The following is a 12,677-nucleotide window of genomic DNA, read 5'->3' on the forward strand; positions in this document are numbered from 1 at the left end:
CCTGCATTGCCTGGCTGTTTTATGTGATATATTTTATGCCATTATTTATAAATGAAACTATATATTTGTGACCCATTTTTCAAGATTGACAGTTTCTGTATAAACAAATCGGCTTGAGGCTGAGAGCCACATACAGGGAAGGGAAGTCAGAAATTAAGTGATAGTTTGGTCTTTCCAGTGGATTTGTTGACAATAAAGATACATCAGGCTTAAAATGTTTTTCTATTACAGGTAACAATTGATATTTGACAGTCTTTGAAAAAACAATCCCTTGTCATTAATTTTTGCTCAAACTTTTAAAACTGTACTATTTTCAAAATAAATAAAATATAGATGTTGCTGTAAAGCCTCTAGAACTGCATGTAAACAACGATTAGCTTTATTTGGAGGCAATTTTCTTAACTCGCAATAGACAACTGTTTTGCTTACTTGACGTTCTGGGGTAAACACTCTGTACATATAGTGGAATGGCTATAGAAAAATCACATCCACATATAGATCTCATATCGATCTGCTACCTAGCAAAAATTTTCCAGCAGAAGATGAAGGAAGTGCATCTGCCATTGCAAAACCAAAACAGGTCGAGGCAATGATTTCCCCGGTCACCATCCTCAGGTAATGGTGAAAAAAATGGAATAACTGTCGACACTCTACACTGCAAAAGAAAAAGAACAAAAGGGGGAGAGTGATTGAAACTGAGGTACAACTAGAGTGATCAGACTGGAATTCACCTGATGGAGAGAGCCACGGTGTTATGTCAAATTCTGTTACCCTGCTGATATGTGAATCATTTTACCACTTGGACTTGAGACCATTAAAAAAAAAAAAAAAAACATTCTCTCTACTAGATCAGTAAGTAACAAAACCTGCCGACTTACTAATAGATCTAAGTGTTTTACTCTGACTTTTCATAGCACTGATATCACGCTTACTCAGTGAAACTGGGATTCTTTCGGTAGCTTTTTTGCTTTGCACAGTAGCCAGTCTGCTAGCACTAGCCATGTTGCTAACGTTGTGTTTGCAGTGCCAACAGTAATGGGGAACAGCTAGGATGTCTGTTTTTGCATTAGGTAGACAGGCTATCATTAAATAAAATAGCTTAATAGATTAATAGATTGTACAATGTACAGTGACAATACAAATCTCACTGGTCTGAGTGGAAGTCCATCATGCCAAACGTGGATGAGACTAGCTGATACTGAAAGCTAGCTAGCTGCTTGAAAACTGAACAGTGTACACACAGGCCTGTGTTCCTCTCAGTCTGGTGACCACTAACTTTAAAGTGAAAGTCTGCCTATCAAAGGTAAGAGCTCTGTTGGCAGTTTATGTGAGAGATGGTGGCACACAGGACATCACAGGATCACAGTGGACAGCCAGACATGACACACTTTTCAATTTAGTGTTCTGAAAGAGCATTTCCTTGGAGAGAGAGGATGCAAGGGCTTCTGGCTTTGAGCAGGAGACAAAGACATTCTACTCTCAAGTACCGTCCAACAAGCGCTCCCCCCTGTAGGTTGGAGGTTCAGATGCAGACCGTGATAAATCTCCAGTTCATGTTCAGTCAAGGACCTTTGTTACATCTCCCTCTATCTCTCATATCCTGTCATCTCCAGTATGTCGGTCATGATGAAAAGAAGAAGAAAAAAAAAACAAAAGCCCAATGTTTGAAATTTTATTTGAATACAGTACAATAACGCCATCTGCTGGAGTGCAGCATAATTACAAACAAATAATGATAGTTGACAAGTGTGACGTCCCTCCTGTTCTGCCCGTCGCCTGTATTGTTGGTTTGTCTTCATAGCTCAGCAGGCAGTAGGGAGGGACATAAGGAAACATGTCTGACACCAGACTGATATGATGTGGAGTCATAAGTGACATGCGCAAATAATCCTCTTAGCGGTAGAACAGTAAGACAGCAGCCTCAGTCATCTCTTTGGAAGCACTCCAGCCTTGACTGTGTCCCAGTCTGTCCCAGTCAAATGATGGGAAGTCCCCACACTGACGAGGGTCGAAATATCCACCTCCTCCAACACAGTACTGGAGACACACACACAGTAAATAATAGTATTATTAATAGTATTATTTTACACTGTGTATATTAGTTGTTTGTGCTGACTGACTGAGAGTAGACGTTTGAAGAAGGATGCAGACTCACATGTTCGGTGTTGCATCCGGTCGGCTTGACCCCGGAGCAGATAGCCATGGCTGCACGTTCATAGTTTATCGCTCTGAATGTGATGAATCCTGGTTCAAACTCATCTTTTATATAAGCAGAAACAACAAATGCTCAGTATTACAAGTGCCAACATCAGCATTTGGATTAGATGGTTATTTTCTTAACCGCTTCATAATTCATAGATAACCTTTAACCTCGAAAGTTGCTCTTACTTCTTGAGTTTGGTCCATATAACATTGTGGTTGTCACTCTGTCTCCATGGTCATACACAATGGGAATAGCTGGCCCTCTGTTGCTGCATGAGCCGGTGTTGTATCTCACGGGATATTGCTGAAAGAATGTGTCACTTCTGTCTTGAGTCGTTTATGATTTTTGTATTATTGTCAGGATTGTCAACTACAATAGGGTCAGTTAGATCATACATCTGTGGAGGTCAATAATACATTGCCAACAACCATCATTTTTCAATGTTATTATTTTGTTTGATTGTCACCGACAATGCACTGCAGGGGGGTGCCAATATCTACATAATGTTGCTTTAAGTTACCTTAAAGAGCTGAAAGAGGTTCCCTCCATACAGGCGGAGGAAGCGGTTGTTAGTGTGGTAGCGGAGGATGGCTGCCAGGCTCCAGTGCTCCAGTGGGAAGTTGTTGGGAACGTGCCACACAGACATGTCTTCCGCTGCTATATCGTAATAACCTGGATTCTGTGAAAATGTACAATACTATCATGACTCTAATCGTGGCATAGATCACATTTCAGTGGACCCAAACAGGCACCGCTTGAAGTCTACCTTGAAACTTTTGATTTTTATGACTTATGAAATGATAAGATAATTTGTCCACACCATAATATTACCACCATAAAGTATTTAATATGTTCATGAGTACTTCACTCTTTAGCATCTACTTTTGCGTGCAGCACGTCTGTACCAGTGCACCTTAAAATCATCCGAGGTGGCACCCTCTGCTGTTCCAAACACGTTTCTGTTGGACCAGTTCCCGTCTCCATCTGGCAGGTCAGCATTGTTGCCCTGCTGGCTCGACCAGCGATCCCCCACAGTGCACCTTCCATAAACGCTGTTCTCATGGACGCTCGCCACCAGTGTCCAGCCGCCTCCCGCCGTGGTCATATCACAAAAGGTCTGATAGCCCATGCCGTTAGCAGTGGTCAGGTAGTACAACCCATCTGGAAATAATATAGCTTGAGGTAATGAATGAAAATACAGCTTTGTTTTGATTTATTTGCCATCAGCTGTTGAGTTTTATGCAAAATGTTGGGGACTGCAGCACACTGAATTAAGGACTTTTGATTTTCCATTGCTGTCAGGTTTCAGTTTGTTATTCTGTTCCTGTTTTATTTTGAAGTTTTGCCCTCGTATGTCCTGTATTCCTTTTCATGTTTCTCCTATTGTGTGATGTCCCGCCCTTTTCTGTGTTCACCTGTGTCTTGTTTGGTAATCAGCCCCTATGTGTGTGTATGGCCTGTTTGCTCGCCTCTTTCAGTGTCTCCCTGTGTATTTAAAAAAAAAAAAGTTCTTCTTCATGTTTTGTTGATTTGTACTTCGCTCCTCTAAGTTGGTACTTTGTTTTGGCTTTTGTTTGCTACTTTGTATATTTTCCCTTTGTGAGTTTTTTCATTATTATGTTTTTGGGGAATTCAGCGTTCGTTAATTAAAGCTCACTTTCTGTTCCTTCTCCTGTCTTCCTCCCATTTGTTTCTGAACGTGGGTCCTCACCAGTTTTGCCCAAAAAATAAACAAAATCAGAAAAAACATTTGTTTATTGCCAGACTACTGCATAAACAAACATTTCCTTACCTTCTTCGTCACCATATCTGTCCCTGATTTCCTTGCAGCTCCTAGCTACATATGTGGATCTGTTTCTCAGTCTCTCCAAATGTTCAAAGTTCGTCCTGGTGCGGTTCTGAAATGTCTCAAGATCACCGATGGCTTCAGTGTGGGGGAGCTCTTCATTTTCTGCAAAAACAAACACAAATAAAATAGGCAAATTTGATGAAATAAAAAAGTTACATGTAATATATCCTGTTATATGTATAACAGTGACATACAGTGATAAAGTGTTGTGCATGTATGTATGTATGTGTCGTATATTACCTATTTGTAAAGGGTCAACTGTAAAGGCAGCATACCCCACTGACCCCAAGAACAAAAGGATATGGAACAACATGTCTGTGAGAAAAAACATATCAAATATATTTAAACATTAAATCAACATTTTTGCACATGTCATTACAGAGTATGTTATACCATGAACACAAAGTGATCCAAACCTGACAAATCCATCTTACCTGTGCCGATCGCTGTAAGATGTGCTACGGTCCACTCTTAACAATAACTACTAATTTGCTCTTCATGAGGTGATATCTCAAGGCTCAAAGTGCAAATTAATGTTTTATGATATAGATTGCAAAGGTCCTCTGTTATCTTGTTCCAACCCACATCTCAGTAAACATCCTGTCTGAACTTCCTGAGTAACATGACAAGAGATACTGATAACAATTATAATATTATAATTCCTTCTATGTGTCCCACAAATGTGGATAACTCAAATAAGGACAATACAACACCTGATATTTGTAATGTTTCAATATATTGTACTAAAGGGCTTCAGTTCTGTCACAGGTCCTGAGAATCTTTTGCAATTCATTAAAGTACTTTTGTTTTTGTGAATAAATTCCATTACCTGATTTCCATTATACAACACTGTATTTCCCTTTCGTTGCCATTATAATTTTAAGAATTTACAAAATAAACGACCAAAAAATCTATAATGTAAAATAAGTATTCACCGCCTTTAACGTGACTGACCTAATTCAACAGAGGTCCAGCCAATTGGTGCTACCAATCTCACAATTAGTGAAATTGAGTACAGTTAATGTGTCTCAAATCATTAATGATTGTAGCATAAAGACACCTGGATGTGACTACTGTGAAGGACTTAAAAGCTTCATCAGCTGAGATGGGAGAAATTTTGCATGCAACATACATGTTCTTTACCAGTCAAAACTTTGTAGGAGAGTGGCAAAGAGAAAGCCACTGTTGAAGGAAACTCACTGAATCTCAATGAGAGTTCACCCAAAGGCATGTGGGAGACTCCGCAGTCAACTGGAAGGAGGTTCTTTGGCCATCAGACAACGACGACATAAAGACGTTTGGTGGACACCTGACCTCGCACATCACCACTAACACACCATTCCCACCATGAAGCATGGTGGTGGCAGCATCATAGTGAAATAGAAGTGAAAAAGAATAAAATGAAAGTAGTCAAGTAAATAAAGTACAGATACCTTGAAATTGCAGCGCTCAAGTAAATGTGCTTAATTACTTCCCACCACTTGCAGTTTATCCAAAATGTCTGCACTGGTTGCTGAAAAACAGTTTCATTGATATAAAGCTACACTGATGCATTTGAATGATGCCTTTGATAAATAAAGCATTTTTGTGTTATTTCCTTGAACTCAAACCCTCTTAAATAACTTGATGAATGCAGAATCTGAGTCTTCTTGAATTATCCGGGTAATTTTCTGACCAGTATAACACAACCCATGACAACACTTTGTGTGTGTGTCTCTCTGTGTAATCTATTCTTAGATGGTTAGGACCCCGTGAGAGCGGGGTGGCGGGCTTCCTGATGCCTCGCACTAATAATTCAACTGCTTCATGCAGCATCAGGAATGTGAAGCAGCAGCCAGCTGATTTGCACTCCAAGCTGCTCTGATCACATCTGGTGGATATATTTACCTCTTATTGCTGAGGTTTTGTTTCTTCTATTAGATAATTGTGACCTCTTCATGCCATTTCCAGCCTGTTTTCTGTTTTTCTATAAGTTCCTTAACTTAAACCCTTCAGAACAACTTGTTCTTGCACTTTTTTTCAGTTTCTTCTTAACCTTATCTTGCCTATTATGTAGCAATGAGGCTAAATACAATTTGGATGTAAACTCATGACTTAATGATGTTTTCGCATGTTCACTTAAATTGAGTGAGACAATGTTAACTAGAATGGCACTCAGTAGAGCACATACTTCCACCAAGGCCCATCAGTCCCCTTTTAATTAAATCAAGTCCAAAATCCAATCGGACACATTTAAATCTGCTAGATCTGAATTTGTATAAGGATCCACATCAAATTTTGCACGCTCACAGATAGCAGCCACCTGTAACCTACTTTGCTACTGACCCTAAACAACCCCATATTCTTGCAGTCTTTTTTTATTCATAGTTCACTCACACACTCCATCACACACTTTCTCTCCCTCCTGCCTCTCCTTTCTCCTCTCTCAGTATTGTCCGGTTAGCTAATCTTATCTGACCCAATTCATTTTTCTGCCGGAAACAGTCAGATTCATTGACTTGGAATACACACACTCATAAATAAAACACACACACGTACACAGTATTTCTCAGACTTGCTCTGAGCATCGGGAAACACAAAGGATCTACAGGATTTGGTCAAATATGTAAGAGCTATGTGCTCTTGGACGCAAGTTTTACCTACATTTGACTGTGATGAGGAGCAACTGTTCGCTTTCTGTTTACTGGGATTATCAAATTTGATTTATAAAATACACAAATGCATTTGTCTCTTAACAGAATATTTGAATGCTTTGTGTATACATATGTAAATACATTAATCAGGGTTCTGATAGTCCCCAGACTGCTCCACAGTCTGGGGACTATACTGCTAGTTCAGCGCCACTATACTCATTTTCAAATTAAGGGTGTTTATTTCCTATTTTCCAGGATGATTTTGCTTAACTCCCAATGATTTTGCTCAGGTCTATCGAAATTTGACGGTTTGCAGGCTCGCGCATCACTTTCCCATTGTTCCCCATGAAGTCTCATCGCACGATGTTTTACCGCAAGACTTGCCTCTCATTGTTCGGATATACTCAGTAAAATCAAGCACTCTTATTGGTGGAATTCTGTTGGACATTTTCTTTGATGAATAAGATGTCTCTGTAAGTGGTGTATTTAGAGAAGACTGAAGGCTGAAGTTGCAGGAAATGGCCTCTATTGGTACTCAAAACAGACACCCCCCCCCCAACCCCTAGTACATTTCTTTGTATAGATTTGTTCCCTGCAAACCTAATTTTCACTTTGCTATTCGATCTGTCATCAAGTTCCCCCAAAACATTTTACGGCACAAAGAAAGCGTGTCTGCCATTCTGCAACTGAAACATGAAGTGGCATTATTTTATCAAAGAAGGTGAAGTGGGAGTTTGACAGAAAAACCTGCATTATTTCTAGTAGATCAGAACAAGAAGTTGCTCCTCTTCCCATTAATACAACTGGCTGTTTTCTTCATAGCATTGAGATCAGGGTTTTTTGGTCAAATTAGGATTCTATCGTTGTTTATTGCTTTGGACAGCAGCCAGGCCATTAACAGAAGCCATGTTGCACAACCACAGGGAACCAGGAGGGGGGATTTGTTGTCTGTTTTGCTTTAATTAGGTTGGATTTTCACCAATCTCCAAATTCACCATGTTGCCCCCAGGGACCACAAGTCGCCCGCAGAGCATGTTCTAAAAATAACACTGGTCCTCATGGAGCTTCTAAAAATTGTATTTAATTAAAAATGTTGCTATTACTTATGAATCAATAACATGTGCATTGATGTTGATTTGAAAAATTACAATACTGAATATAAAATTTAAAAAACAAAAATGTTTCTGTATATATAAACTCTGACCTTGTCTGGGGTCAAAGTTCAATTTCATACGCAAAACAAACCATCTCACTCTTTGCTGAGACAATCAAGCAGCCGCAGCTGTAATGGGGAGCTAGACCCCCAAAAATGTAAGAAAAACGTGGCAGAAAAGGAAAAGAAAACGGCAAAAGGGAACAATGTGGACAGACAGTACATGTCAATAAAGCAGAAAAAGCCCGTAGGCAGTCTCTTTTGCTGTTTAGTCGTATCCTGTGCAAGCAACATAGTAATTCGCTGCCGCCTAATTAAACACATCCATGTCACCTCCCAGGCTCTGCGGATTAAAATGTAGTATTTTCCTTTAAAATATTAATAGAAAAAAAAACACTAAAATACATTATAAAGACATGTGTGATCGATTTTGAGTCAATGGGTCACAGGACTGAAAGAACTGCTGAGTATACATGGAGACCATTGATTAAAATGTTGAATTTTCATTAAAAATTATCAATAAAAAATTACATGAAAACAAAATCCAAAATAAGGAGGTGTGTCTCCTTCAACCAGTATAGGAAGACAGTTCGGCATATATTTTGACTCAGTTAGTCACATGACCTGGAAGTTGCTAAGTCTACATGGAACCCATTGACAAAAATGCTGTTTTTTTGGAAAGACAGGTGGTTTTGAAGATTTTCCCCATTCACTTCCACTGTAAAAAAATGTTTAAAAGCCAAATATTTAAAAAAGTTAAAAGGTCAGAAAGCTGAAAGGGACAAGGCCAAAAGAATTTAAAAAGCTGAACGTTTTAATAGCCGAACGGTTTCTCTAGTTGAACATATGCTGTAGGAGTAGCAGAATGAAATTTGGAAAATTCCCCATAAAAAAAAGATCAAGAGTAAGTTTATATTACACCTGCTAAAAGACAAGGCTAAGGCTAAGATTGGGCTTTTGTGTGCAATGGTAATGAGTACAGTCTGCATTTACACCTTGACTGTGCAGTAGATAAGTTAGATAGTTAACATACATAGCTGCAAATTACAAACGTCGCATGAAATCTGACCTCCTCCTCCAATGTCCATGGCTCTGAACTAACAGCATTCAATGCTTCTGTGACTTTCTGCCATTCCACCTACTTCATCTTGTTGTTCATGCAAAACATAAACCTCCAAATAAAACTCTTTCTTCTCTCAATTTGATCCACCATTTTCAAATGTTTCTTGCTTGCATCTAGGGTTGCCAACCATCCCTTGAAAAACGGAAATGTCCCGTATTTAGAAACCAAGTTACACTTCCCGTATTGGGCTGAAAAGGGACGCACTTTGTCCCGTATTTCAGTGAGAATCAAAATGGTCTTTAAAATGTCAATGGGATCAATGAATGACAGAGTGTTTTATATGAAAATGTACGGCAATCTTATTTCCAGCCCTCTCCTGCTCTGTGATCAACGAGCTGACAGCACACAACACACGAGAATAACAATGCAGAATCCGGCTCTTCTCATTCTTTTCTGTAGCCCATGGTGGACTGTTTGACGTGAAACAGCACGCTTCTAGTGGTCATTAAAAAACATTAAAAACGTGAGGAACAACCAGATAGACCCTTCACCAGTTTGTTGTCCACCAGGCAACACCACAGGCAGATATGGTATGGAAAAAAAATAAGAATGTTCAATAAGTCCAATAAATGTCAGTATTTTATGGCCAAAAAAATTGCTTAGTGTAATAAACAAATACAATTGATAGATGAATACATAAAATAGATCAATAATACATAAAAGTAACACATAGATGAATAATAGATAAAGAATACACAGTATTCTCATACATACATATACAACCTTACACATGTCAGTTCAAACAGTCCATAGAGAGACAGATGTAACATGCATAATTTATACTGCACAGGCTTGTTGATATACTACACATAAACTATACATATATCAGTAAGAAAGTAATAACTTTCTATGGTTCTCTGTTATTTTATACTGTTTTCAGTTAAGCTGGACAGTTCTGTTAAATAAATATTTACATTTATCCTCTGATTTGTACTTCAGAACCAGTTAAAAATTTCCCTAGCAACATTCAGGGCCCCTAAAAAGTAAGCCCTGCCTGGCCAAAATCTGCACAGCACCACTGATTTTGAGAAGACATCCCCATGCTTCCTCTTGCAGTTTCACATTCACACTAGATGGCTGAACCTGCACTGATCGATCTTTACAGATGTGTGTTGGTATGGCTGTCTCATGACTATCAGATCTCTCATGCACAGTAAATTGCTCAAGGGCATTTTTTCCAATTTTTAAACCCAGATGATATGAATGCTGAATCAGCATTCTTGGCAAGAGGCGATCAGGACATCAGGACTCACATGGAGCCATGGGAATTTCTGGCACTACTGAGTTTTAAAGCTCAAAAAATATTGGAGCAAACACTGCTTAGCAATGAATTTTGGATGTGGTTGATTGGTCTTACTGAACTGATGGCAAGTAACAGCCACGTCTGAGTTCCCTGCTCCTCTCTCTACAACTGCATGAGCTAATCAACAAACAATGCTCAAAATAATAAAATATCAAAATCAATTTCATTGGCAATAAACCCAAAAATACACTGCATGACAATAGCAATTTGTCCCTCCTCCTCATCAATGCCCTGCCTTCATCAGTGACTTTACACATTACATGCACATACATATCCGAATTTAGCTAGCTGCTGAACAATATTCCACATAGCAATTAGCATTAGTCTAAAAAACTAAATATAATACCCAAAACATAAACAGAAGATCTTCCTAAACACATATCAAGCTTATGTGTCGAGCCTTCTTGGTGTTTTAAAAATAGCGAATTTGATGCTATTGCTAATTTGCCCCAAGCACTCCCATTGAAAAGGACTTTGACCCAAAAACGAAAATACGGTAAATCTTAAAAGTGCCTCTTCCGTCATAATTATGCTTTTACACGAAGATTTGAGCGAAATTAAGAGAATTTACAATAAATGTTAATGTTCAGTACTAATTAAGATCAATTTACTTGAGATTAAGTATACAGATTCTATCTCTGAGCTCTGAGTGCCTGAAAATAACTAAACAATTCTTAATATCATCAAATTTTCTCTACTTTCCAACTCCTGAAACGGAAAAGGAAGGGGCGACTCACCTGTACTTGAACTGGCTGAAGACTGTTATTGACTGTTAGATATATTTATAAGCTCTACTGTAGTTAAGTAGCCTGCACTATGAGACATCAGTTCTAGAACATTTCATGATGAAAGCATCAAAGGTTCTGTAAAGTTCAGATTAAAGGAACATGTTCACCTAGCAACAGTTTGAATGTAAACACCATCCAATGAACCAGGCACTCTGAGATACATCCAGCAATAAGTGTCCGAGATGGTCCATTGTGGTACCTTGAGCTGGCTGGAGGTATTATTTCCTTGTTAATGTCAAATGTCAAAATGAATTGCTTTTATGCACAAGGCACTCAATATTTTTCCCAACTGTGAACCTCAAAATCAAGAAACTTTCATACCTCCTTCATGGTATCTTTGCTGAAGTATCTAGGGTACTTTATAGTATAGTTAAACCACTGCTTAGGGTCTTTACATACACAATCATGTATTTACTTCATATTCCACATTTCAGTGATCATCTGATTGTCTGAAGTCTGAGCAAAATGAAGAGAATGTCCACAAAATCTTAATGTTCAATACTAAGTTGTTAAATTTCAGATCAGTTTACTCTGATAAGTATACAGATTCCCTCTCTGAGCTCTGAGTGCCTGAAAATTACTAAACAATTCTTAATATTACTAATTGATCTCTACTTTCCAGCTCCTGAAACAGAAAAAGAACGGGCAACTCACCTGTACTTGTACTGGTTGAAGACTGTTGTTGACTGTTAAATATATTTATAAGCTCTACTGTAGTTAAAGCTAGGGTCTACAATCCTAGAGAGCTAGCAAGCGAGCTAGCAAGATTTGAAAGTGGCACCTCCTCTGAGTTCCACCCCCCTCTCCCGTCAGTGCTCCGTCCAAAGCCACGCCCCCACAAACTTGAACGTGCATCTAGCAGTGGGACTCAACAGGGAGAGGAGATGCCGGAGCACGACGAAGCAATTCAGCTGAATTTAGCACGGTGCAGCCAGGAAGTCAAGCGCCGAAATAACAAACAACATCCGGTTACTTTTCAAAATAAATCTATCAACTGACTTCAGAAGATGACATTTGTCTGAAGTCTGAGCATAATGAAGAGAATGTCCACTAAATCTTAATGTTCAGTACTAAGTTGTTAAATTTCAGATCAGTTTACTCTGATAAGTATACAGATTCCCTCTCTGAGCTCTGAGTGCCTGAAAATAACTAAACAATTCTTAATATTATTAAATTTTCTCTACTTTCCAGCTCCTGAGACAGAAAAAGAAGGGCCAACTCACCTGTGCTTGTACTGGTTGAAGACTGTTATTATCATTATTGTTAGATATATTTATAAGCTCTACCTTACCTAAAAATTTAGCCCCTAAACTGGAAAACGACAGACCGAAGTCTGTCAGCTTGACTAGTAGTTGGTGATTCACCATCATAATGTTCGCAACTGTGAACCTCAAAATCAACACATTTTCCTATCCTCCTTCATGGTATCTTTGTAGAAGCATCTAGGATACTTTACAGCCACAATCTCATTGGTCTTCTTGTCCAAACATTTCATCACCTCTCCAAAGCTACTCTCTCCAAAATCTTCCAAGTACTTATATTTGCTGGGAGGATGTAGGGGCAAGCTCAACTGACTTTAGAAGATGACATTTCTGGCTTGATTTCTGGCCTCTCTAGATCACTTC

General features: G+C 38.8%; 1 protein-coding gene across 5 annotated transcripts; it reads right to left on the reverse strand.

The window, feature by feature from the left end:
- Window positions 1-1,656: 1,656 nt before the first annotated feature.
- On the reverse strand, window positions 1,657-11,845 carry LOC119013207 (intelectin-like). 5 transcript variants are annotated; one of them, XM_037087745.1, is made up of 9 exons: window positions 11,707-11,844; window positions 5,253-5,380; window positions 4,293-4,367; window positions 3,996-4,154; window positions 3,117-3,364; window positions 2,724-2,882; window positions 2,389-2,506; window positions 2,156-2,259; window positions 1,658-2,037 (listed from the first exon to the last, which is right to left on the reverse strand). In XM_037087745.1, exons 2-9 carry the CDS (start codon window positions 5,281-5,283, stop codon window positions 1,894-1,896), a joined length of 1,038 nt encoding a protein of 345 aa, XP_036943640.1. In that variant the 5' UTR covers window positions 5,284-5,380; window positions 11,707-11,844; the 3' UTR covers window positions 1,658-1,893. The 5 variants fall into 5 exon arrangements, with proteins under 5 accessions (XP_036943470.1, XP_036943724.1, XP_036943640.1 ...); XM_037087662.1 differs by lacking the exon at window positions 11,707-11,844 and adding an exon at window positions 11,002-11,072; XM_037087575.1 differs by lacking the exon at window positions 11,707-11,844 and having other exon boundaries at window positions 1,657-2,037; window positions 5,253-7,231.
- Window positions 11,846-12,677: the final 832 nt, after the last annotated feature.

This window comes from Acanthopagrus latus, chromosome 1 (genome assembly GCF_904848185.1).
Source record: "Acanthopagrus latus isolate v.2019 chromosome 1, fAcaLat1.1, whole genome shotgun sequence".
In the NCBI taxonomy this organism is placed as follows: domain Eukaryota; kingdom Metazoa; phylum Chordata; class Actinopteri; order Spariformes; family Sparidae; genus Acanthopagrus; species Acanthopagrus latus.

Excerpts from the sequence above, each read along its gene's own strand:
- LOC119013207 (XM_037087575.1), bottom strand. The coding sequence starts at position 5,283 with ATGCCTTTGGGTGAACTCTCATTGAGATTCA. Across the intron at positions 3,365-3,995 it reads CAGATATGGTGACGAAGAAG|ATGGGTTGTACTACCTGACC; the intron begins GTAAGGAAATGT and ends TATTATTTCCAG. Across the intron at positions 2,038-2,155 it reads CCGGATGCAACACCGAACAT|TACTGTGTTGGAGGAGGTGG; the intron begins GTGAGTCTGCAT and ends GTGTGTCTCCAG.